Source organism: Gymnoscopelus microlampas, assembly GCF_963454915.1.
Source record: "Gymnoscopelus microlampas genome assembly, chromosome: 12".
Classification (NCBI taxonomy): domain Eukaryota; kingdom Metazoa; phylum Chordata; class Actinopteri; order Myctophiformes; family Myctophidae; genus Gymnoscopelus; species Gymnoscopelus microlampas.
Window position 1 is genome coordinate 28,886,787 of NC_139949.1, and position 26,908 is coordinate 28,913,694.

General features: G+C 41.3%; 3 protein-coding genes across 8 annotated transcripts in view; 1 reads left to right on the plus strand and 2 right to left on the minus strand.

The window, feature by feature from the left end:
* mtmr4 (myotubularin related protein 4) overlaps positions 1-9,543 on the minus strand; it is a 59,412-nt gene extending 49,869 nt beyond the window's left edge. For 2 of the 4 annotated variants that reach the window (XM_084073352.1, XM_084073349.1), the window contains exons 1-2: positions 9,508-9,543; positions 1,728-1,827 (exon numbers count right to left, since the gene is read on the minus strand). In XM_084073352.1, coding sequence (XP_083929478.1) covers positions 1,728-1,730 — 3 coding nt within the window. In that variant the 5' untranslated portion in view covers positions 1,731-1,827; positions 9,508-9,543. Of the gene's footprint in view, positions 1-1,727; positions 1,828-4,833; positions 4,961-9,321; positions 9,460-9,507 lie in introns of those variants that run through there. The other 2 variants (XM_084073351.1, XM_084073350.1) reach the window with 2 other exon arrangements.
* On the plus strand, positions 9,518-18,450 carry hpda (4-hydroxyphenylpyruvate dioxygenase a). 3 transcript variants are annotated; one of them, XM_084073354.1, is made up of 14 exons: positions 9,518-9,663; positions 13,624-13,650; positions 13,832-13,894; positions 14,581-14,685; positions 14,789-14,831; positions 14,934-15,016; positions 15,653-15,742; positions 15,906-16,012; positions 16,161-16,238; positions 16,657-16,819; positions 16,917-16,988; positions 17,165-17,287; positions 17,393-17,509; positions 18,264-18,450. In XM_084073354.1, exons 1-14 carry the CDS (start codon positions 9,577-9,579, stop codon positions 18,375-18,377), a joined length of 1,272 nt encoding a protein of 423 aa, XP_083929480.1. In that variant the 5' UTR covers positions 9,518-9,576; the 3' UTR covers positions 18,378-18,450. The 3 variants fall into 3 exon arrangements, with proteins under 3 accessions (XP_083929480.1, XP_083929482.1, XP_083929481.1); XM_084073356.1 differs by lacking the exon at positions 9,518-9,663 and adding an exon at positions 10,191-10,322; XM_084073355.1 differs by lacking the exon at positions 9,518-9,663 and adding an exon at positions 13,389-13,415.
* A 417-nt stretch (positions 18,451-18,867) lies between these two features.
* The window catches only part of rnf43 (ring finger protein 43), a 76,339-nt gene continuing 68,298 nt past the window's right edge, over positions 18,868-26,908 (minus strand). Inside the window, exons 4-9 of the mRNA XM_084073674.1 lie at positions 26,692-26,823; positions 24,644-24,745; positions 24,054-24,224; positions 23,852-23,954; positions 22,282-23,763; positions 18,868-22,134 (exon numbers count right to left, since the gene is read on the minus strand). Of these exons, the coding sequence (XP_083929800.1) occupies positions 22,109-22,134; positions 22,282-23,763; positions 23,852-23,954; positions 24,054-24,224; positions 24,644-24,745; positions 26,692-26,823 (2,016 nt within the window). The 3' untranslated portion in view covers positions 18,868-22,108. The remainder of the gene's footprint in view (positions 22,135-22,281; positions 23,764-23,851; positions 23,955-24,053; positions 24,225-24,643; positions 24,746-26,691; positions 26,824-26,908) is intronic.

Genomic DNA, 26,908 nt, shown 5'->3' on the forward strand with positions numbered 1-26,908 from the left:
GTCCCTTGCATAGACAGACACTGTGAATAACTGTAGTTCCCTTTTCCAGAAGGTGGCATAAACATTTCCTGTTCCGGGTCAGTTTCCCATAGCTTTGATTGGCTCAGCAGCAGATATTAACCGGAAACACACAACACCTATGCAGTGGTGGAAAAAGTACTCAAATCATTTACTTAAGTAAAAGTACCAATACTACAATATAGAATTACGGTACTCTGTTACAAGTAAAAGTCCAGAATTCAAAATGTACTTGAGTAAAAGTACAAAAGTATTGGCATCAAAATGTACTTAAAGTACCAAAAGTAAAAGTACTAAATGTTTGGAAATAGCAGATCTACAAGCTCACAACGCGTCGCGATGCGACGCGTTGTGAGCTTGTAGATCGGCTATTTTTAAATAGCCTATGTATGAAATAGGGCTGGAGCGGTTATTGTATGTTTTATCATATCATAATTTATATCTGCAAAGTAACTAAAGTTTTCAAATAATTGTAGTGGAGTAAAAGTACAATATTTGCCTCTGAGATGTAGTGGAGTAGAAGTAAAAGTATTGGAAATTGGAAATACTCAAGTAAAGTACAAATACCACAAAATTGTACTTAAGTACAGTACTTAAGTAAATGTACTTTACACCACAACACCTATGTGTTTCCGACACTACAATTATGCACAGAGCCTTTTCTGAGCAGAGGCTCAGAATTCCATATATACATATGTCCACTAGAGGGTGATATTTCCACAGAATCAGAATGTACAATGCACAGTGAGTGCAGTCCCTACTACGGATCAGGTGTAGGAGAGGAGTCCCTCATCTGATATAAGGAGATTTGAGAAGAGACAAGTGTCATTCCATTTCAACCAGCCTCACGTCAGCCCCTTCTGCAACAGACTGATGCCTTGATCATCATTAGGTGTCGCTTTATGCAATGCCACCATGACCACCTGCGGTTGCAGCAATAGGTTGTTTTGATAAATGCATAAGGCCTATACAGCAGGGTTTGACACAGGGCGTGCTCTAGTATCAGATGATAACCAGCAGGTTCGAAAGATGTATGGGAGGAGGCATTTAACAAACAGTTTCTGCGCTGGGTCTGGATGCACTCCAAAGCACAGAGGGATCACTGTAAGTGTTGTACAAGAGACACGTGGCAATTATAGAGCAACCTGGTGCCTACATACATCAAAGACCTGAAACATCTTTCAGCCTGCCCCACAGCACTTTCACTGATACGGCAGCATGTCCCTTCATTGAAACATACAGGAAAATAAAACCCTAGCTCTGTCAGTGGGGGGGGGCAGGGAAGAGCTGCTTCAGGGGATGAACAAGGATGGTGTTTAAAGAAGTTGGTGTGCTTTCACTTTTCACAATTTTTTAACGCATTCCCTCAGCAAAAACAAAGATCTGTGATAGTGAGCAGCATAAAGTAAACCACAGTATGTGCAAGATTTAAAACCTATGCATTACAGCAACATTTTATAAAAAGTAAAGAAGTAATATGAAACATTTGGCAACACCCATGCTCTTTGTTTAGGCATGCAAGAGTATGGGTTCCACCTCCTTTGTGAGGGGGAAAAACGATACGACTTGCCGGTTTCTTGCTCAAGATGAATGTATGAGGGCGGGACCGGGAGAGGCGGTTGGCAGTTTTGGCAAAAAAAAACTCTAAAGGAATCATGCAGTCAAACATACAGTATTAAGACCATATCCATCCCACTCAACTGGCTCACCATGCTGTCAGTCAGCGCTGCAAGACAGTCGACCTGGGCTCTCCTCTCCGGATCCCTCTCTCCTCCCGTCCACCGGGCTCCGCTGTGTCAGCGACCGCGCCTGCAAATATAAAAGAAAACACACTAGTATGTTTAGACATAGTGTGCAGGGCATGTGCGTGCCTGCAATGTGTTTGATGACAGACACACGCGCACACACAATCTATATTCCATAAGAAACCCTTCTCAGACTAAAATAGAACAATAGCAGAAGTGGTAGAAGAAGTCTACATGCAAGCCTTGAAAATAATGTGAAGGCCCAAATCGCTGGCCTTGCGGTCCGGGCACTTGGGCTGCAATGCAGCCTGACAGCGTGTTGCGGGTTCAAATCCCGATCCCGACAACCTTTGCTGCGTGTCACTCCCATTCTCTCTCTTCCCATTTCCTGTCACTCTACTATACTATCAATAAAGCAGAAAAAGCCAAAAAAATATATTTTAAAAATAATAATCATAATAATAATGCTTAGTAATACTGTATGTGTATTATTTAACATTTCTTCTGCTACATTAGTACTGCAAAATTAAGTCTCAGAGATTAAAGCCCCACCAACTAAACCCGCATACGTCTTGATGCTGGAGAGCGACAGGGTAACCCGACTACTGAGGCCAACAACCACTTCGCACCGATCATCAGGTCAAGTCATTGTAAACACGCCCCACGTGAGGTTGTGAGCAGCATACAAGCAAGACGTGCTACAGCTACGCTGTACTGTGCTCGCCAGCAAACCTGATCCAGATCCAGAACAATCGACCTTCGAATAGGGTTTTCTATAGTGATGGGTACTGAGAACCAGTATCAATTTGCTACCAGCTACTGACTGGTTAAAGGAATAGTTCACCCCCAAAATGGCTTTTTAGCGGCGCTAGCCGCTCTATACCTTTAGGTATAGAGCGGATCCTGCTCTATACCTGACTTTGTCCGTGTTCACCGTCAACGTTATGATTGGTCAGACCCGTCAACGTTCTGATTGGTCAGACCCGTCAACAAAGTGATTGGTCAAGCTTCACGTGACACATGGCTATAAACACATTATAAACACATATCGATGACAAAATGTATCAAAGGCGCTGCTACCTTCACACAGGGTGTGATTTTTTTCTAACGATTACTCACCCCATGGAGCCTTGAATTCACGGAGATTTTTAGTTTTTATCGCATTTCTAAGCCTTTGATGACTGGCGGAGTCTCAAAGAGTCTCCATTGAGACTCTGCTGGTCATCAAATTATTGGCTTAGGAATGCGACAAAGTGCAAAAAAATCTCCATGAATTCAAAGGCTTCATGGGGTGAGTAATTGACAGAAAATAAGTTATTTGTGCCAATTTCCTATGTAATCCTGGGAGCTACTTTCCCTCTGCCAGCCAAGGGAGAGCCCAGAACTGAGCTCATGCCTCCTTCAATGCATGAGGAGCTAGCAAGCCGCTTCTTAACACCTGATAGGGGGGAGTTTCCCCAGTTGGACGTAGCGCGTGGAAGGAACACGTTATTCCAACCAGTTCCTTTCCCCTCCATCAGGCGCCCCGGCTGACCAGGGGGAGGCTGTATAGAGACCAGGATTACTGCATGTTTTTGTGAGGGTACCACCACGGAAACTAGAGGTTGGAATCCTCCACGATGCCTCTGGGTTGGCCGGGCATTCCAACGAACACAATTGGCCATGTTCGCAGGAAGTAAGCCAGGCGGGGACGACACTCTCTATGACTGGACCAGCGACTCCTACAGGTTTGTCAGGGGCCTGTTTGGTCAGTGGGGAGATGAACTGGGAAAAATAGCGCAAACCGTGTGCATCAGGTTACACGTGTTCACCTACACCTTCCCTAAGACTGACCAGTAGGTGTCAGCATCGACTTGGGAAGTGACTGGGATAAAAATGGGGGGGGAATATATATACAACCTCGAGGACACGTATCCCATAGCCTGAAGAACAGTAAGACTGAGCTTCACAACGATGTGAAGCAACTCAATCTGGAATTGAGTTGCTTGGCGTGCTGGCAGTGAGTACATGTCTATCTACTTCACGCTGATCGGTCAAGTACATTGCGAGATTAGCTGTGGACAGACATGGGTGAAAACAATATTTTTACAATTTATGGAAAGGAGTTTCAAGCACTGATATATAGCAGTATTCGGTATAGTTAATAAATAATGATTCCCAGCCTAAACTCTGACACTGTCAGAGAAGGGAAAACAGCATTCTTCCCACATAGTGGGCAGAAGATATAGCAGCAGTGGCCAAGTGAGAGCGATAAGCAGCAGGGAGTAACAGGGAGCAACTCTGCTTACGCACCCACCACCCTATAGAACAACAGGTGTTCCAGTTGACCCAAGAGCATGAGGTGAATCTTCTGATACTTAGCAAACACTACCACACTGGGTGTATACTGTACTGTATGTGCAGGTTGTGGGGGTGGAGTAAGGCCTAGGAGGTCATAAATGTTGTATAATGTAAATGTGTGCGTGTGTGTGCGTTGTGGGGGGGGGGGTGCTGTATCCTTGCATTATACAGTACATATTTGTATTCCTTTTTTGTGAAACACGCCGAGTTTACTGTTTATGAAATGATTGTAATCTATATACATCTATATAGATATATAGGATCGATATTATGGGAGCTTGTAGGAGAAATTATTTCACCCATTTTGTTCACTTCTTTACACCTGTAAACCTGTGATGAGACAATAAAGTTGCTGTTGAAGTTACGTTAAATAGAATACAATTAATAATAAGCATGACTATAAGGTAACACTTCAGTTTCAGTAGAACATTCTCTCCTCATGCACAACAAGCCAAACCAGAAGACTCAAATACCAAATGCTGCAAGTGTAAGCTCGAAATATGAGTGTAGACAGCCAGACACAACACAGGCGCGTAATTTCCCTAGTTACACTGAAAGCTACAACTAGGAAGTAGCCAAACATCTTTCTCTCTAAACAGGCTTCTCACTTCCCCATACTTTTGTGTCCGCCCCCCCCCCGACACACCCCCTTTTGCACACAGCTCCACAAAGACAGAGAGGAAAAAAGAAATACTCTAAAAATATCTTCCTCAATCGTTACATTTCTTACCTGAATAAAAACTGTTCAGCTGCAAGCCTCCTTTCTTTGCAAGGGGTTCTGATTATACTCTTCCCTCACTTTTAGAGTTAAATAAAATAAATGACTTTGCAAAGTGGCAGTGCTCACCGTCTCCCAAACACTCACTGGTGGTAATCCAGGGCATGACGTGCCTCTCTCTCTCCCTTTCATTGCTCACTGGTTCTCCCTCCCACTTGCCTGTCTGTGTGCCAGGCTTCTCAAAGTGAAAAGAACCATACTACAGGCAGGGCACACCTAGATTCAACCTACTATACCAATACCAATCTACCACCTTCCATTTCGGAGATCAAAACCAAACACATCTCATTTTATCAGCAACAGTGGATTTAATTGAATATACCAGTTCAATTTACATACTACTAGAATATGTAATCAAGCTCAATAGTGTTGATCAAATTATCACTCAAAGCTAGATTTAAGTGACTGCTTGGATGAATTAACATTCAATAAACCCTAAGATTTTGTGGGAGTGCAGATCTCCACCAGGCCAGATAGCCTGCCTAGGACTGTGTTAGTCATGGGTGCAGCCATCAGGACATGAGGAAGCTGCGGGGGGGAGGAGTTTGGGACAGAGGGTGCAACTTCTCGCATTTGTGGCAGACGTGAACAAACTTTTGAAGGTGCACTTTATGGCTATGGAGTTTCATTTTTAAATAGGCCCCACTCACAACTTCATGAATATAATTTCAGGCAAACGGTATGAAATATGAAAACCCTGTGTGACTGTCATCGTTACATGACCCACGAGAACATTTATGCCTACTGTGATGGGATGGGGGGGTGCATCTGGCGCCACCTATGAGAGGAAGTTAAATCACTTTTGGCTCTGCGCTCTAAACGGGACCCACCCGCAAACTCAGAATGGAATATGAAAAGCCTGACAGATATATCTTGATCACATAAATGATTATGATTATGATAAATGTGAAATGATTTGTTTCCCTGTGAAATAATGGTTGGACTAAACGTGACTTTATGAATTTATTTCACATTTACAAGCCGATAAATTCAGGCTAGAGTTTTAACTCATTTTCAACCAAAATCACATTAGACGTTGTGTTTTATCTGTTGTGTAATGTAACAATTCAGCTAAACAGGACAGGGATATCCATCTAGTGGTTTACGCTTGCTGCCAACTGCCAAGTCAATAGAGCTGTACCCGAATTAGGATTTAATTGATCGAATCAGATTCAGAATATTGTGAATATTCGACCATTCGTTTTATAAATGAAAGTCTATGAGACTTTCTGAAAAACAATACATTTGCAAGTGTTTCAGACAGTGCTGATTCAAATCCAGTCCACACCTACGCAACTAGTCGCAACTTGCAACCAGTTGCAAGAAATAGCAGCAGTCTGGACTGGCTAGTTGCAGGCTGTATATGGGCATGCCCCCTTTTGTACCCATATATGGAGCTGACTGATTTGTTTGCGCCTGATGCAATAACGACACATTGAGGTTAGACAACACATTCCATATTTGGGTGTAGCTGCATTGGGAGCTCCTTATATGGTTATGCCTGTGTCATAGTGACATAAGCGTGATGAAGTGGTCCGCCGGCCCGGCCTGACTTCACTTCACTTATCGTAGACAACTTACGCCTAAATTCAACAGTTTTGTGTTTAGTTGTTGTTATTTTTTAAGAGATTAGCTGTAGCAAATAATGTACAGTCTGCCGGAATGTGTGTTAATCAATTCAAAATGTATAAATCCTACTAGGTTCTTAAACTTAGAAGGGATATTTCACTTTCAAACATGTTTGGGGTAATTTTAACGTCTACTTGGGCTTTTGTGAACACCCCAGACAGTTTTTAAGTTGCTTGATTCAGTATTTAGATATTTGAATAATGAAGCAACTTGAAAACTGTCTGGGGTGTTCACAAAAGCCCAAGTAGATGTTAAAATTACCCCAAACATATTTGAAAGTGAAATATCCCTTTAAACGGTTTATAGACAGCAAATGTATTTAAGAATGCCAAGATTCTCTCTCATATTAGACTACTTACTGTTAGACAGAGAAGTAAGACCACCCTCAAACCTATTGAGAGTATAAACAAACCCTGAAGGTTTTAAATAAAAGGTCAAATTGATACCATCACTGTGACATTTTAGGCAAGAATGACTTGGGAAAATCAGGTTACGTTTACAGATGCTTTTGCGAAACAGCCCTATATGGAACGACTTCATGCATGACCCTGTGACAGAAGAAAAGTAAATGTGTTGGGATGAAGACTTAAGTCCAAAGTAGTCTGATTAAACTCCATCTGGGAATTACAAAGCTATGTTGTGGGTTGAGCATGATGGTGTAATGTACACGGTTTAAAAGACTTTGCTCAATAGTGTACCTTCTAATGACATGATCTCTCTGTAAAACCATGTCATGCATTCTTTCACAGTACCTTTTTCAGCTTCTATAAATTCACCAACCAGAAGAACTAAACTAAACTAAAAATGCTCTAGTAAATCCACCTTAAACTAAAATGAAATCAAACGCCAAACTGAAAAACTAAAACACAACTAACTAGAAAATGTGCTCCTCGGAGCACAGGTCTCCGCCAGTACTGTTCCTGCTAACATTGGTCAAGTGACACGTGACAATATGTAATATAAATATATTACATATTGTCACGTGTCACTTGACCAATGTTAGCTTGGCTGATGCTTCACAAAAAATATAAATGATTTTTTGAAGTGACATGCATTATTTATAGGTTTTTATTTCGTCATGCGTCTCGCTAGCCAATCAAAAGCATTGGTGACAACATATTGTCACGTGAAGCTTGACCAATGTTAGCTTGGCTGAGACGGACGGACACACAGAAGGACAAGAACGAAAACATACTCTCCACCTCTGGCGGAGACAATGACATTTCCAAAACTATATGACCGGGTAAGGGGGAAACCCTGTTACGTCTTTCATACATTTAAGTTGTTAGAATTAAGAAGTGCATCAATAGGCCTAATGAATCAGGTATATGCACAGTTGCTGTTTTATTGTCTGCATCTGCACCCAGTCACGGTTAGTGTACAACAAGTGTATGGTAAACCGCTTACTGGAAACTTGTATTGCAATATCAATACTGATCGGTTTGACCATGGAATTAATGGGTTATCCCAAGATTCGTGCATCCCCTGTAAAATGGTTAAATATCACTCATTTTCAACATTGAACCACATCATAATACACCTTAGAGCTGTTGTGTGGAAATAAGAAAAAGTCCTCCCCCCCTTCTATGTCACCTAGAACTGGAGAATTGATTGCTGCGGTCATGTGAACAGTGACATACGGAAGGTGTACTCTTTGGCCCGTCCTCTAGGCTGCTGCATTCACTAGAATGGGGAATCTCACTTCCAGCTGAAACTTGTAGTAGTTATAATGGCATATGGTTATGTATCACATTTCACAAGACATTGTAATTGTAGATAATAGAAATAAATTGGGTGAAAATGCTCTAACAAGTCTTAGCTTTATATTCAGCTGGAAGTGAAATTCACCATTCTAGTGAATGCAGCAGCCTAGAGGGCGGCCAAAGAGTACACCTCAACAATCAATTCTCCAGTTCTAGGTGACATAGAGGTGGGGGGGGCTTTTTTCTTATTTCCACACAACAGCTCTAAGGTATATTATGACATGGTTCAATGTTGAAAATTAGTGGTATTTCACTTTCAGTGCATGCTGATATAAGCATGCTGCTGCATGACATTTTTTGAAGCAATGAACAGAAGATTTGATTCGATTTTTTTGGTCATATACATAACGTGTTAACTACGTTCCCATTATGACTGCAATGCTCAAAAAGCTGAAAAATATAAATACAGGCTCCTTCTTTGAAACCTGCCTGAAAAGGCTTATTATTCAAGACTCAATAAAAGACTCCCCTCCCTTGTTCATCACCAGCTTCCAGTTCCTCGAGAAGCCATTTAAAAGTATATTTTATTTCCTGATATCCAAATATCAGCCATGTGAAATTGTTAGCTCCCAGCTGACTGGCCATCTTATCTGACGGTAACAGGGAGTGGCTCTCACCAGGTGAAAGTGAAAGTTTAGTTTGTATAGTTTGTCCCCTATTAGTGAGTGAGTGAGTGAGTGAGTATATATGAGAGAGAGAGAGAGAGAGAGAGAGAGAGAGAGAGAGAGAGAGAGAGAGAGAGAGAGAGAGAGAGTATGAGAGAGAGATTGAGTGTATATGAGAGAGAGTGTAAGAGAGACAGAGAGAGTGTAAGATAGAGAGAGTAAGAGAGAGAGTGTATATGAGAGAGAGAGAAAGAGAGAGCGTAAGTGTATATGAGAGTGAGTGAGTGAGTAAGTGTATATGAGAGTGAGTGAGTGAGTAAGTGTATATGAGAGTGTGTGTGTGTGTGTGTGTGTGTGTGTGTGTGTGTGTGTGTGTGTGTGTGTGTGTGTGTGTGTGTGAGTGACAGAGTGAGAGGTGTGTGAGAGAGAGTTAGCATGCTAACCAGATAGCTGCAACACACTACTGGAAGTTGGTTTCTAAAACCTGCTTGCTTGTACGCAAAGAAAAGCTTAAGTAACGTTAAGTTCACGCACTCGGCAAACGACAGAAGGCACGCGGACGTTTCACAGACACACGCAATGTTTACAAGTCGCTTCATTTTGAAGAATTAAATGGAGTTACTACTCACTCAGAAACAATCAGCTGATACAACGGTGACTCAGTAGACAGTACACGGACACTTCCGCATTCCCGTGCGATGACATGTCCGTCAGCCAATCGCCAGGGAGTGCATTCGGCACATTGGACCAATGGCGCCGTGGTATTTCTACTAGCCAATGGAAATGTACGACAGGTACCGGCGCATCATCGGCATCGTACGCACACACCAGTGTTGGCATGTCGGCTTATTATAAGCGACTTTGGGCTTCTTTTTCTGTAAAGTTGTTTGTAAATATTGGTAGTTGCGGGTTGCGTTTTTGTAGGCTTGTTTCTAACGTGTACTTGCTTATTTAGTCTTGCTTAACACGTTTTGTGCCACAGGAGAGCATTTGTGTTTTTAGAATGTTTCAAAAGATATTCCACATTTTATTTCAAGTGTTTGAAAATAGCAGATCTACAAGCTCACAACGCCTGAGCTTGTAGATCGGACATTTTCAAATAGCCGACGTATAGGTTTAAAGGTCTTATGTGTTTCTCTTGGGCTCATTTTCATAGAGCCGGCTGCTTGTTTCTCTCGCAAAACCTGGCAATACTGGCACACACCCACACCGAGGCCAATCAGAGGCGACGACGCGGGTAAAGGTCTCGATCAGACACCAATAGAAAATCACAGCGCGGCATACCGACCGCGCGCGCGCACTCAGTCCACACGCGCCACCGGGTAACATCACATGAATTAATATATATTCAATAATAATAATAGGTTATAATAATAATAATAATAATGAATACATACAAATAAAATACCAAATAAGTCGTTTTTTGCATGACTAAAATATAACGGTAAGCCCATATTAAAATTACAGAATGCGTTTTAGTTTCATTTGGGTATTTGAGCTGCGGTAACCAATACATACTCAAGCACTGTACTTAAGTACAATTTTGAGGTGGCCTACTTTTACTTTTACTGGAGTATTTCCACATTTCTGTACTTTTACTTCTACTCCACTAAATAGCAGAGGCAAATTATACGGTTACTCCACTACAGTTATTTGAAACTTAGTTAGTGACTTTATAGATTTTGATTATTATTACAAAACAGACAGTAACCACTTCAGCTCTGCATTTCGGCCATTTGAAAATAGCCAATCAAGGTCACAATGAATGCAGTGCTATTTGCAAAAGATTTTTTATACATTTGAAACTTGTGAAATGGGACATTCTGCATAATGAGTTCTTTCTACTTTTGGTACTCAAAGTAGCATACATTTTGATACCAATACTATTGTATTTCCACATTGCAGTAGGCTATTGATACTTTTACTTGAGTAAAAAATGTGCTACTTTTTTCCACCACTGCATTTGAGTGTTGTTGCACAACAACAGTACATGATGTTTGTTCTTGTTGTTCACCTGCCTCTGGCCTGTAATCACCTGACCTCAAATGGCCTGTCCAATGGTCAACAGCGTGCAACCTTTCATCTCAGTCCAATACAATGCTGTAGTGACCTGACCCCCCCTGCTATGTTTGGTCAATCATTAGGCTAAGCGTCACACATATATATATAAATATAAATATATACATATACACACTCAGTGGTGGGAAAAGTACTATTTATTTTTTTGCATGGCATTGTGAGCTTAATTGTATCGGCTATATTTTCAAATGGCCGAAATGTATATACTGTAGGGCTGAAGTGGTTAATAATATATGTAATAATAACAATTAAAATCTACAAAGTAACTACTTACGTTTTCAAATAATTGTAGTGGAGTAAAAGTAGAATATTTTCCTCAGAGATGTAGTAGTAGTAGAGGTAAACGTACTGATTTGTTTTGCTTTTTATGTACCAACTACTAAAGGAAGGCAGGACACAAACCACAGACAATGCAGGTGTTTTATCATGTCTATGATTACAGCAACTTGTTTTTAATCTGTTTTACCATCCATTTGAATCTGACCACCATACCCTATTACCACTCAAAATAATTAAACACATTGTCATGTAGGAAATGGCTCACAAATACAAACATGGCTATGTGCCGAGCGAGAGTAGTGTACTATGAAAGTTTCAACTAACAGTGATGGAAGCGTTGGAAGGTAAATAGTCTGCAATACTCTGCCTCCATCTAGAGGTGGCAAGTGGATAAAAATCATTTGAAAATAGCAGATGTACTAGCTGCGATGCATTGTGAAGCTTGTAGATCTTCTATTTTCAAATGGCCAAAATGTATACAGGGCTAAAGTGGGTAATTTATGTTTTTTATTAATAATCAAAATCTACAAAGTAACTAGCAACTAAAGTTTTCAAATAAGTAGTGGAGTAAAAGTAAGCTATAATATTTGCCTCTGAGATGTAGTGGAGTAGAAGTACTGAAAATTGGAAATACTCCAGTAAAGTAAAAAATACCTCAAAATTATACTAGTATTGTACGAGTAAATGTACTAGTTACTTGACACCACTGTGTGCATATATATATGTTTGTTTTATTCATTCATTTAATCATTCATTTAATTTTTTGTGTAGGTCTATTTGTTTTTGTGCAAATCTTCACCAGAATAGTTTATAGTTTAGTCTATTTGTTTTTGTGCAAATCTTCACCAGAGCCTAAAATATGATTTTTTGTTTACCTTAACCTCTTCAACCCTAGCATCCCTTTTCTGAGGAGAACTTTAGCCAAATAATAGCAGATCTACAAGCTCACAACGCCTCGCGCTGCGAGGCGTTGTGAGCTTGTAGATCGGCTATTATTTGGCAAAGAGGTATAGGTGTAGAGGGAAAAAAGAGCAGACCAAGTAAACAAAAAAGGTTTAATCTGAAACACAATTGTATACAATATAGAGGGGGTCCCTGCTTCATCTCTCTCTCAGCTAGGGGGTCCTTGGCCTGAAAACGTTAAAGACCCCTGGTTTAAAGTTTGCGCATTTGAAAAATATTTCTGCAACAAACAATGACATTTGTAGCATTTGTGGCCTATAGGCTGTGAAATTGCTTTTGGCTCTGCATTGTTTAGAGGCCCACATTTGGGGTAAATCGGACACTGCGTTCATGAGATTTGCAAAGGTTTTGTCAAATGGATCGCTCTCGTAAAATTCGTAAAAAAAAAAAAAAAAAGCCATTCATAGGCAATCAGAATGGAATATGAAAAACCTGAATGCTCCATTTTCATCTCATGACTCCAGAGATAATGTGTACCAATTTGTCTTAGTTACAAAACCTGTAGAGTAGTAGCCAATCAAAAAGTGTGTTTTGAAGAAAATGCTAAATGGAGGAAAATGTAGTCATATAGGCTAAAATTAATGTGGCCTATGTGAGAGTTAGGTAATGATCCAAGCCAAGGAATCCAGGGGATTTTTTTGTATTTTGTTTTTTGTATTGTACAAACTATAAAGAGTTATACAGTAGTTGAAAACATAAAGCGGCCTGTTATAGCATCACCATGAGGCTGACTTAAAAAAAAACTTTGGGGTGGAGGTAATTCCTTGGCCTATTGGGAGTGTGCATGCCAAAGTCTGACACCTATCAGTCCAGCAGTGCCAGATTAGCTGTACACAGACAGGAGTGAAAACATAATATCCGCCTCCCGGCCTGCTTAATCAGTAAGCTAAACTATTTCCCCATTTTGGACAGCTGAAGGTTAATGGTTACTGTATGTCATTCATTTTGGTTCTAGGACTGCTAAGCTTCAAAGGACTGTCAACTGAAACATAGTAGGATCAATACTTGACAGAGATGACAAATCCTGGCAAACACTTGCAATTGACAATGCGCTTTGAATCCTGAAGCAGGAAGGTAGTAGGCGGACAGGGGGTGTTGACCCTGAAAACCAATCATAATTGGTCCTCATGCCAGTACTTATCTGTAGATCATTCGGCTAGACAGTGATTTTGGTCTTCTGCATGGTGAACGGCTGGCCATCCACAAATATAGCATGGTAAGGAACCATTATGCCAGCCCATAATGCTAAGAAGGCACCCTCAGTTGTAGGACATATAATAATGTTGTTATGATGGTGTGAGTGAGGAAATCATTATTATTATTTACAGGCACAGAAGGCGGCACTCAATGATTCAAGATTTTAGAAATGTAGACTCTAAGTCCGTCTGAGATACCATGTGAAAATGTGTTTTTTCTTTTTTCAGACTACCTACACAGATAAAGGAGAGAAGGTAAGATGTTAACTGCAAGTGAAGATAAAGTTTTTTTTGGCAACAGCATGTAGTATAATTTCTCACCGTATCACTATCTGATGAAGAATGTTACCTCATGATAGATGACAAAATTCTAAATGAGGAAATTAAAGTACGAAGTTCATATAAAATTAACATACTATTTCTAATTTTCCTCTAGCCCGCAAGGGGAAAGTTTCTCAGGTTTCATCATTTGACATTCTGGGTGGGCAATGCCAAACAGGTCAGTATCCAAACACAGTGAAGCTAAAACAAATGTTCTTAAAAGCTGTTTAACACTGGTCATATAGCAAATACATCAAATTCAACAAATATATTATTTTTCATTATATCAAATAATATTAGGAGGAAGACTAATATAGGCATCGAAGTATTTTAGCAAGCCATACACAACTATGTGAGCACTTTGCGAATGCAAATGCTGACAATTCATCATACTTTTTCTTACATTTTAACAGTCAATGAGCAGGTCTTTACAGAGTAAATAACATTCCTACTTCAAAGGTTCACCTAGTTCATTCAGATGTTGACAAGGCACACAGGCAGGTCAACACACTCTGCAATCTCCAACCTCTAACGTTGTTCTGACCACATGAACCCTAGCATCCCTGTACTGGCATGTTATAACAGGAAAATATTCAGCAAAAATGTATAAACATTCAGCGAAAATGGACAAACATTTGGCAAATGCAAGCTCTTATTATTTCTTGTGTGTGCTTGTAGTTAGGCCATTTTGCCTATTTGACGTACAACACACACAGTATATACAGTAGGTTTTAAGTGAGTAAGTATAACTTGGCTTCACAGTTAGTATGAGATGTACCATTATTTGTTGTCATCTAACTATACCCTCTGTCCAAATCTACTGTAAATTCACTTCAGAATTAAAACATTCAAATTATGTCATAGGCAGCTGCATTCTACTGTGACAAAATGGGATTTGAGCACTTTGCCTACAAGGGTTTAGAGACGGGCAGCCGAGAAATGGTGTCCCATGTCATCAGACAAGATAAGGTATACATTCTCACAGTTTTACATCTCAGGGTGATGTTAAATCAAATCACATGACAAACATGACAAACCTAATTCAAACAATCCCATCAACGTCACTTCACAGATACTATTTGCATTTGCATCTGCCCTGAATCCAGGAAATGAAGGCAAGTCTTTCTTTTGAAAAGTCGTTTTGACATATTATGAAAGACAAAATCTCACCCTGTTCATATAAGCACATGTTGCAACGTGGTTTTGTTTTCCCTCAGAATTTGGAGAACATTTGATGAAGCATGGGGATGGGGTCAAAGACATTGCTTTCCAAGTGGAAGACTGTGACTTCTTGTTCAAGGTAACACTGTGGTGGTTAATGTATGAGTATGATGAAAAGGTAGTGCTTATTTTTTACAAAAAGTTTATTGTTAAACAGAAACATAAAATACATTTCCAGGTGGGTTGCCAATTTCATCCAGTCAGGAGAGAGTACCTTCAATATAATAATTTTCCATTTCTAATTTTGTCTGCCCCTTTTTTTTCCTCATCTCATTTGTTTATCCTGTATCCTGTATGAGTTCTCTCTCCTCCTGACTGGCTGAAATTGTATTTTCTGTTTACTTAAGAGCTGGAGAGATGGGGAGAGATAGTGAACAAACACTATATAGCAATGATTACTATCAGAATATAGCGCTATTTTACACTTAAATAAATCACTTAGCCTACACCACGTTTAAGGACATATTGTTTAAATGGTTCATTTGAACGTTGCCCTCTTTGTATGTTAGACAGCGGGTTTGAACTTTGCCCTGTACTGTACAAAGAGACCTGTAGCTAAGCATCACACATCCAGAAGAAATCTGCCTGTGAGAATTGGACCCTGTTATGATGGCACATTTTATTTTCAGCCACTGGATGGCTGTCAAGAGCCTGGACAGGGACTGCCAGAACCATTATCTTATATTGTGTTTTCTATCTACACTAATGTCAACAGACTGCTAAGGAGCGAGGGGCTGTAGTCGTCAAAGAGCCTTGGGTGGAACAAGACAGCCATGGGAAAATCAAGTACGCTGTGATTCAAACAGTGAGTCAAGAGTGAAAGACACACATAGGACCATACTGTAAAATGTAATCGTTTAACTCAGTACAAATGTATAAATGAACACTTTGGATTTTGCTGTGCAGTAGAATACACACACAGGCAAGAATTCAAATGAATGACAATTGGTCCAATAATTTTTCCTCAGTATGGAGACACCACACATACTTTAATTGAGTACCTTGGACCCTACAAAGGCCTTTTTTTACCAGGCTACAGAGAACCCCTGTTCAAGGATCCCCTGCTACCCACACTGTGAGTTCATTTGTGTATTTTACATATTTTACATTTACTGGATACGGAATAAAGGCCAAGCTGCTGGCTTTCCCCAGCACGCGCGTACGCTTAACAGTTCTTGGAAAACTGATATACTGATAAAATGTTTTTCTCCTTTTCTGTGTAGTCCGACAGGACATCTGAGCTTTATTGATCACGTTGTGGGAAATCAGCCAGATGAGGAAATGCTGCCAACATCAGACTGGTAAGGGCTGTCACGGGGCTCACGTACACACATGGTACAACAGACACATGGGGCAAAAGGACAAGTAAACACCACTGCACGGTGAAACCAAATGAGGTGGATCTTCACACTAGGCCCACACGTAGCGCATATTTAATTACTTATTAAAATATTAATGAAATTAAGTGCTAATTTGTGGAATATTATTGCTGTGTGGGAGTACTTGAATTAACAGATGTTTTAAAATCTTTGTCCATCACCAGAGAGAAAAGTCGACGTGTGTAAAACATTTCCTTTTTTCTTCATTTAAAATGCATTTGTAATAAAATATAAAATCAACAATACAGCTGCAATACTGCTTAGACTATTCCAACTGACAGATTTTATTTGTTTAGTCTAGATTCACTTGAATGTGTCTGTTTCTGTCCACCAATCCTAGGTATCAGAAGTGCTTAATGTTCCACCGGTTCTGGTCGATAGATGACAAGCAGATGCACACACAGTACAGTGCACTAAGGTCCATTGTGGTGACCAACTACGAGGAGACCATCAAAATGCCCATCAATGAGCCTGCACCTGGTAAAAAGAAGTCACAAATCCAGGTCTGACCTCCACCACACCACACCACACTCACCATCAATTATTTCTCTTGCAATTATGTCTCAGTGTTTCAGTTGTTCTTTGCCCAACTTTACACAGGAATATGTGGACTACAATGGTGGGCCGGGTGTTCAGCACATCGCCCTCAACACTTCAAACATCATCCAGGCTGTGAGTTACATTCGTTTTGATTAGCATTTAGAAATGCCTAGGGAATACAAGGTAATCAACAGACTCCACTTAAAAGCATTGGAATTCCTGTCGGCCTCATCTTCAGATGTCCTCCTGAACTCGGCAAGTAAAGGCAGGTTTTAGATCCTGCTTTCTTCTGTTTTGCTTTAAAACAGATAGTGAACCTGCGTGCCCGGGGGATGGAGTTTCTCGCAGCCCCTGACACGTACTACGACAGCCTGCGGGAGAACCTCAAGAGCGCCAAGATCAAGGTGAAAGAAGACCTTGACCGCTTACAGGTAGGAACACTTATTTCCTCACTGTTCATTCAAACTGTTTTTCTTTAGCTGGGGTACTACAAATATCAGCAATAATGCTGCTGTTTTGTTTTCTTCTGTCTAAAGGAATTGAAAATTTTAGTGGACTTCGATGACAAGGGCTACCTTCTCCAAATCTTCACCAAACCTGTGCAAGACAGACCAACTCTCTTCTTGGAAGTCATTCAGCGGAACAACCACTTTGTAAGTACCAGGAAAAAATATTATAAATACCCGGCCGAAGATACCGGTAAAAGCATCGGAAACATACAATTCAGCCTTATGTCTTCATAGTCTACTCAGTTCAACACCTCAATAAGAGGTGACAAGATTTACAGGGCAGTAGACGCTATTTCTTTTCCTCACCTCCATTAAATACCTAACATGGAACAGCCTTAACACCTGCTTACTGCTCCCACCCAGTGTGAACACAACAGTAGCCCATTTGGAAAAGCCCAGTAAATCTATCACAGATGCAGATTAAAAGGCCCACTGCTTTACAGCAAAGGGGATCTTTGGATTGAGTTGCACCCTTTGGCACTAAATTTATAACACCTAGCCCCCCACTCTACCTGTCAGAACAGGCTCCCCTTGTCATTCTCTGGCATTTCACCGAGTCTAGTGATGTGGATACAGTGTCTGAAAGTGAGACGCTGAATGTGAACCACACCAAAGAACCTCTGGGAGCAACCACCAACACTTGATCGGCTGATTAACTATGAAAATATTTACATGATTAATTTGGGAGCTTCACGTGAGGGCAATTTTCTGTCAAAGTGGACTGGATGTTTGAACCTAAAACCCTTTGAGAATATTTATCAACTGCTAGCAATTCCAACATCAAAGTCGTCACCAATCTGAGTGTTGAGTGTGAGAAGATCCCAGAACTGTAACAAACGACATAGAAGAAGGTAGATCTCTCAGTAATTAGCCATCTGTCTGTTTGTTCTGTCTCCAGGGCTTTGGGGCAGGAAACTTCAAGTCCCTATTTGAGGCCATTGAAAAGGACCAGGATGCCAGGGGCAACCTCACTGTGTTTACTCCAGAGGAAGAGCCTAAAGCCTTCTACTGATCCTCCAACCTACAAGATCACACTTATACCTTACTGAGATCATTAACAAAAATGCAACAATCATGTAAAGCATACACAGTATTCGTTGATAAATACATATACCTTTTTGATAAAGTACATATGTAATGAACAATGCACATTAGTTACTATTCTGTAAGTAGTCATCATATTCTATATGGTTGAGCAGTGTGGTTATTCTACAGTAATAAAATACTTACTCATGAGTCGGGAGATGTGTATGGGAAATAAAGCATAGGACACAGACTATACTGTACAGTAGATCTGTAACTAACTGTAGATCTGTAACTTCATTTTTTGCAAATAGATCTACAAGCTCACAACGTGATGCATTGTGAGCTTGTAGGTCGACACATTTTTTTTGTGGTTAATAACAACTTCCAAGCAAGGCAGAAGAAGAGGCAACTCTCGGTGACAGCGTAGGAGACCTGTAGATTATATTACCCAACAAAATCAGCACCCAGGATTTATTTCAAAATAATTTATTTGCATATAATTGGAATGAAGCCAGGTTGATACATCTGTGATGGCACTAGTTTCATATAGTTACATTCTATACAGAAACCACCGTTTCAGACCTGGACAAAAATGGATAAATATATTAGTAAATAAATATATTAGTGACATGTCACCATATTGAAATGTTCTATTATATATAAAATACAACACTATTTCATTTCTGCTTTTGTCTTTCTCTTTTTGTACACAAAGTATCCAAAATATACTGACAGATCCCTTACATTTCTGGAGGGATTGTACTCTATTAGAAAAAAAGGCAGTTTCAGCTCATTATTCTTTCAAAACAAAAATACAAAGAGAAAGACCTTACACAGGACATGATTTAAATGCTATTTTCATGTGCAGATGGTTGTGGGCTTGTTTGAATTCAATGCTTTGAGGATGTTTATGTTTAACTTAATATTTAATATTAATATTTTGAAGCCAAAGTGCTGCTGGTAATTCAGTCATTTTCAGCTCTGTCCAGCAGACCATTCTTGGCATAGTGAATAACATACAAGTAAAACCTGATGATTTAGCTGGAGAGACTGTTTTGAGACACATTCAAAATGAGGTATTAGCACAAGGGGCTGTAGTGGCAAATTACTATATGATTGTCCTCAATTCTCACTGCAAAATTATTTCCACTTGAACCAAAACATTTATTTATGATTCAGGGAAAGGGTTGAAAGAGGACTGTAAGGCACAAGACAAGTACTTCTGTAAGTTCACTGTATTCAAGAGTTTCTTTGGTTAGATACGTAAGAGCTTAGTATATTGCTAAGTCACTGATTTTTGGATCATGAAAAGTACTTCAGTTCATCAGGATGTGAGATCTGAATGAATAAGGCGCATGTGTTATAGACAGCACAATGGCAAATAAAAAATCAAACTTATGAATATAAGTTACACAGAGGATTACTTGAATAGCTAAACAACTCCTGTAAGCTTTTGTAAGTGCTACCAGCTCTGATAAAATACACAAGAGCTCCTTGTCTGCTGTTTGTCCTGCAGTCTGACTGCAGAAAAAAAGATTGTCTCCTTTCACATTTTAACTGAACCTTTAAGGGAAATTCCACCATGACACAGAAATCGTATATGCTATTTCTCCGTATGGCTGAGAACTGTTGCAACTTAATTTGTATTGAATAAGAATCTTGTAAAGTCATAAAGAGACTATTTTGGAATGGCTTAATTTATCAAACAGCAGGGCACCTTTCTGGTCACTGCATGAGCTAAATGGAACCATTTCCTTGAATATGGTTACATTTAAGGACCATACCCAAGTAGCTAATTAGGAACCCTAGGAAAGTTCCCAGTGGGCCATTCAAAATTAAACCTTGATTCTCAAGTTTCTTTCTTTACAAGAGCAGTTGCCCACATTTCTAACCATTTATGAAACTGTCAATGATCATTAAAAAGGCATATTCTGTAAGGTGGGCTTTTCCTTTAATGCATTAACCACAATATTGGGGAAAGATACCTTTACATTTATCATGGTAAAGTTCCTCCAATAGGGGTGTTACGTATATGATTTATTTAAATCTTTTCCAGTGTTTGATTGTTCCTGAGATCTTTCTCAGGGTCTGCCCACTGAAGTCAGAAATCACGGAAAAGTGCTTAACTGACCACACCAACCTTTCATTAAACAGGTGTTTAATTGATGCTTAGGTACTGTGAAGTCTATCAAGCATGGCTTTACTCCAGTTATGTTATACATAGTTGCTACTCTATGTATTTGTCTATGGCTGCAATGTTCAAGAACATCCTTGCAGAGCTTTAGCTGCTGGAAGAAAGTGGGAAAGTATATCCTTTCTGAAGGACGTGACATATGAGTGTAATGTTGAATGGGCACTGGAGGGCAAGGACGCAAGAACAAGGATGAATGCTCCTCACTCAATCACTAAAGAGGAGGTTTCCTCCTCCTCCAACGACCCCTTCAAGAAAAGCACTTAGGTCAAACATATAAGAAGTAACCATTTGGCAAGAGAAGTGACAGGAGCAAGGCAATGTGATGATAATGATGATGACATAATTCAGTCAAATTGGTTCATAAAAGATACATTTACAGACTAAAAACTGAACCAAAACACAAACACAAGTCAGATGAAAAAAGCTGCCATTAATGAAATAATGAATACAAGGCCCATGCTAGGCTCAGCAACCTCTGAGAATGCTCATTGTTTGAGGGGCTGAGGGTACAACCATTCTTTCAATTTGGACAAGGCATAGAGTCAAGAAGAATGCTTCTTACTGAGGCTAGGGGAGCTACGTGGTTAGGTTCAATTTACTACAGCAGTACCTTTAAGGACCCCACATGTTGTAGGGTATGTTTAGGAATCTGAGTTGAGGTAGGCGTGAGAGAAAATCTTCTCTCAGCTGAGATCAAAACTCAGCAAAGGGAGACAAAAAGAACTAGCAAGCAAAATTAGTACCTGTGAGATAAATCAAGTTGCTTCGTCAATGAGCAATGTAGAAATGGAAACTCGCTCACAAGGACTCAAGACCCTAATGCCTAATTTATGCTCCGTCATACAATGGAGTCGCCTACCGCAAATAGCAGATCTAATGCACTGCATCTGTGACATGTTGTGAGCTTGTAGATCGTCTATTGTTAGCATGCAAAACCATCATAATACGAAGTATAAATCAGGCTTAAGCAAGGATCATTCTTTAGTTGTCACCAAGGAGCATGGGTACATGCAATATCATGGTATTGAATAGTCTTCCTATAATTGACTTAAAACAAGGTGAAACACACATGCGCACACAAGCATGCGAGATGCGTGTGCGTGCATGCACAGGCGTGCACAGACACACACTCTCACACACAAAACACATTTTCCCCTTTGTGATGTATGAACTGTTTTCCGAGCACCTCCCAGTATTCAAATATCTAAATAATTCAATATAACCCTAAAACAATAACATAATGTATACAGCACATACTGTAGTATTATCCCAGAGTTTCAATAATACACTGTATCATACTTATTATTTTGGTATGAACGTTATCTCTGATTAATCAATATCTACCTAATATTAAAAAAATGTTTTCAACATTTGAGCTTTGATTCCTGGGAGAGATTTGGGGAAAACCTAAACTAAAGTATTATTGTGGAATTATTTGGAAGACATGACAGAGATGGCCAATTAGAGGCTTGTCCATTCTGGCTCCTGTGTAGCAGCGTGACATTGGGGGATAGAAAAAATTCTCACACACCAGACTCCTCTTCTGATCCTGTGGATGCACATAAAAACAATATTTCACTTACCATTCAAAATATTAGGAATACAAACAGAATACAATACAAAAGCTTCTATGGAAATACCGTGTCTCTAGGGACACCTTATGTTAAATAAAAGTCAATCCCCGATAGTCACTCACCCTGATTATGGTGTAATGTTTCGCAGTATAAACAAATGTCTGTGTTGCGGTCGGCAACAGGGCTGTGGTGAAACCTACAGGGAGGCCTGTCCATGGAACCTCCCGGCCCCAGGAGCTGTGGCTCCGAATGGGCCTGCTGCACCCGCTTTTTCCACACCACGTGGGCTCCCCCGCAACAGGGCCAGTCCTCCATGCCCCCAGAGTCCAGAATGAGGGGCACAGGTAACAGGGCGGGGGGCAAGTCAGGAGGTGGGCAGCAGTAGCTGGGGCCCTGGCCGTAGTGGATGTGGATGCTACAGTCCTCTTGCAGGTCCAGGCTCTGGTGGAACCGAACAGAAGGGCCGTCGAGCATACAAGCGCCCAACCGTCCACTCCTCCTGTGGGGGTGACCATGGCCTTGGTGGCAGCAGGGGGGCTGGAGCTGTAAGGGGACTGGGGATACCAGGACCGGAGGTCCCGGGGGGCCGCTGGGGTCATGGTCTTGGACCTCTGTCGCAGGGCTGGGCCTGTCTGTGGGGTCTGCCTTGGGGCAGTGGCAGGGGCTGTGCTTAAGAGGGCATACGGGTGAGTCTTTGTCCAGAGCTTGGGCAGTGGCCCCTTGCTCCTCATCTGAGCCCCTCCCGGGGCCCTGGCCAGGCTCCCCCTCCTCATAGTGGTGGTGTCTGTGGCGGTGGTAATGGACATGGCTAAACACAGTCTGCGGCTGCTCTTCAGGGCAGCCTGCTTTGTTCACCACAGAATCCAGAGACCTCGGCCGGGCCTGGGCCCCCGCCTCCAGACTGTTTTTGCGAGGGACGTGGCCAGAGCCTGGCCCGTAATACACAAACGGATCGTAGTCACTACTCAGAGAACTACGGAAGGTGGACCAGCTGCCATAGACCCCCTGCAGAGACACATCAGTGCAGTTCAGCACCGAGTCGCTGGACGAACCGTGGCACGGTCCCGAGCTGGAGTCACTGGCTGGGCCGTCGGCCAGGTAGCCGCTGCGCTCCGTTCGGTAGCTGCCACCAGAACAGCTGCCTTCATCCTGCCGGCTGTGGCCTGTTGGGCCACGGGTCTGAGGAGTGGAAGAGGCCGCATGGTGCAGCCTTGAGCTGGAAGCGCTGCGCTGGGCCGGGCAAGATGAACGATAAGCGTGGCAGGAGCGGCGAGGGGTATAATGATGGGTGGAATTCCTGCAGCTGCTACCTATCCTATGGGGCCTCCCAGGGCCCTCTGCAGGGAGGTGGTAGCCACAGCCAAGGCCCCTGCTGGAAAGAAAACGCAAAGTTTGCGTGTCCATGGGAGAAGAGCCATTGTAGTGGCCCAGAGAGGGGTAGGGTCCAGATGGTCCACGAGGGTAGTGGGGCCTCATGGAGAAGGGGATGGCATGCTGGGGGAAGGGGTGGTTGTGTGGGCCAGAATAAGGCTGGGGATGCAGGAAGCCCTGGCTGTGCTCTGGTGTCTGCTGGAGTCTGCTTCTCTGGGGTTGGCGTTCTGTCCCTGAGGAGCACAGCATTACAGTAAGTCAACACAATGTAATACCTACTGTCAAAGCAATAACAGAACAGTTTATTTGATGTTTTATTACCCATGATGTTGTGCATGCAGAGGGGGCAGGTGCGATGCTGCAGCAGCCAGGGGTCTACACAGCCCTTATGGAACTCGTGAGCACAAGAGATGATCCTCAGATCCTTTAAAGGGGGGGGGGGGGGGCAACACATTTGTTAAAAATATGATTTAAAGCCTGTTAAGAAGACCATTCTCCATGTAGCTCCCACATCTCTTCCTACCTGTCCATCCTGGAACTCCTCCAGGCAGATGGCACAGACAGGGCTGGAGTTTGAGCTGCTGGCAGACCCCCAGGCCCCACGGTGGCGCTGTGAGCCTGAACAGCCTTGGGAACTGTAGGTTTTGGTCTCGAGGCGACTGATGGCTCGCATTGTCTGCTGATGGACTGAGTCCTGAATGCAGACGAGGACAGGACAGAATAAGAGATGCCTTCTAGACAGCAAAAAGAACAAACAACAACTCTTATGCAGGAATTCACATTTCTCATTTACATTGATTGTAATACAAAACAGTCTGTGGTGTGTGTGTGTGTGTGTGTGTGTGTGTGTGTGTGTGTGTGTGTGTGTGTGTGTGTGTGTGTGTGTGTGTGTGTGTGTGTGTGTGTGATTCTCAAAGACTTTTTTTCTTTCCCCAAACATATATATTTTTTCTGCACAATCTTCTGCGGCAGGTTTTCTAATTTTCTATTTTTTGGCCGCAGGATTCTTACTTTTTTCTGTTTTTTTTTGCACTGCTCTGATTCACATTTATAATTTCCATAATTTACATAATGTCTACATAATCTCCTGCACCCCCTACTGTGTTCACTCACCCAGGTTCGGTTGGACTTGCACTTGTAGCGGAAAGCAAAGATCAGAACAATGGTCACAATGGCCAGGACTATGGTGAGCACAATACCCACATCATAATGGGGCTGGAGAAGGAGAAAGATAAGAAGCAAATATGGTGATTATTTCATTTCGTAGACATAACACAATAAGTACCACAAGATGATAAGAAATAGGAAGATAAGAGTGAAAGCACCAAACCACAACTCAGAGCAATAACATTGCCTTGGTTGCGTTTGCTTTGGGTATACGAAACAGTGTCTCCTCTGGTCTGGTGCCAGGCAGGTCTGGGTAATGGTGGTGGTTCTTAAATGTTTCAAAGATTTTTGTTTAATTCAAGATTAGTTGATCATGATTATCAGTAGCACTTTTAAAATAATATTTTACCTGATTCTGTCCTCTTGGGGATTTTTTTTTTTGTGAAAAGGTAAAGCTCTATATTCTGAATCATTGCTATGGTGTGAAACAGGGGTCTCTCCAGCTCTCTCCAACCAGGAGGGAGAACTCAATTATCAGCTTAAAATGTATAGTGTTCCAGTTCCAATTTTGTCTGCTAATTTCTTTGTGTCATCAATTCCATTTTCACTTGTTTATTCTGTATGCTGTATGAGTTCTCTCTCCCATTCGTGCCACTTTTTACATTGTGAACCAGCAAAGCAAGGTAGGTTTGGAGGCCCTATAGTGTTAATACCAAAGGGCCCAAAGGGTTCTTAACTGTGCTCGTCTCTAGTACACACCACACGAAACACACAGACTCTCTGTATGGTCGACACTGACACCGTGACTCTGTGCACAACAAAAGAAAGTTGGCTAACGTTACCCCTGTAAAGCCCACCCCAAGGAATAATAGACAGAACATTATCATTCTTTGAATTTGGAGTGCTTAGTAGGCCTTTTGACAAAATGTGATACATCAGATATTGGCAATTTATTGATCACAACATCTTCTTTTCATAACATTTGGGACATTTAGGGCCTTTCAATTGGTTTGGTTCATTTACTTTTCCAAACAGAAACCTTTTTAGTTTGAATTGTGGTATGCAACAATACAGTTTCTGTCCTTGTTCAGGCATTGATGGACTTTACAATTACAATAGTTTTCCTCCTATACCCATTTCACTTAGCCACAACTAGGCCATTACAAAATCCAGCTGATTATATCATTATAAAACAGGTTTCAAATAGGCTAATAACAAATGCATGTACATTTGTCGAATCTGACTGTAAATATTTTGTCTAAATATCACATTTCAATCTTTAATTTGTTTAATTAAATAATTAAAACGGTGTATTCTGCATTGTGGTAGGCTTACTGCATATTGCATCAAGAAAAAGATGTAATAATGACAACTGAGGGATTTACAGCTACATTACTCATAGTCCCGCTGTATCAAATATGATGCATCATTCCTGACACGATTTTGCTGTAAAATAAGATAGAAATATTAAGTAATTATAAGTTGCTTAAATCAAGGTAAGGCTCATTTTGAAATATAAGTAACAATAAATGTTAATTGCACCATAACTTTAAAAAAAAAAATATGTCCCTTCAAAACAACATGCAGGGCACTACTTGCAAGCAGCCATCTTGGATCATCCCATTTAAAGCACTCGAAAGGCATGCAGAGCACAGGTATTCCACCAGGGGGCAGAAGACATGTAGCAAATCATATACAATGTTTTTTTTCCTCCAGTAAAGTATTTATCATATTGATGACCTAGGGCATCAATATTGGCATTACATTTGGAGTTTGTGCCTCCACTGGCATAAGCCAGTCGGTTATCTCAGAGCCAGTAGCTCCTCCTATTCTGCCATGTAAACTTTACAATGAATCCACAGTTCAAATCATTATTTGCCAGAGGGCTTTCGGCATCCACAGGGCCCAGGACTTCAGCTAGTTTAGGACATCCAACCCCTTTTTCCAAGTGTCCTCAAAGTGACACAGGGACTCCTCCAAAATAGACATGTTACCCTGGTGGTGCTAACGCAATGTATGCCCTGCTCTAACCATGTTTTGTAATTTAGCCTTACCCATTTAGACTCCATCATGATCTCAATGCGGACTCTGGCTTCCTCGTTCTTGCTCACCAAACCCATCAATTCCCCAGCATCCTCAGCCTTCACCAGTACTACCGGATGAGGCAGGGAGTCTGTGTCACGCAGCTGTGTGTGTGTGTGTGTGTGTGTGTTTTGAAGAAATTATGACATGATCAACATGGGACAATGGAGAGAAAAAGAAGAGAACATC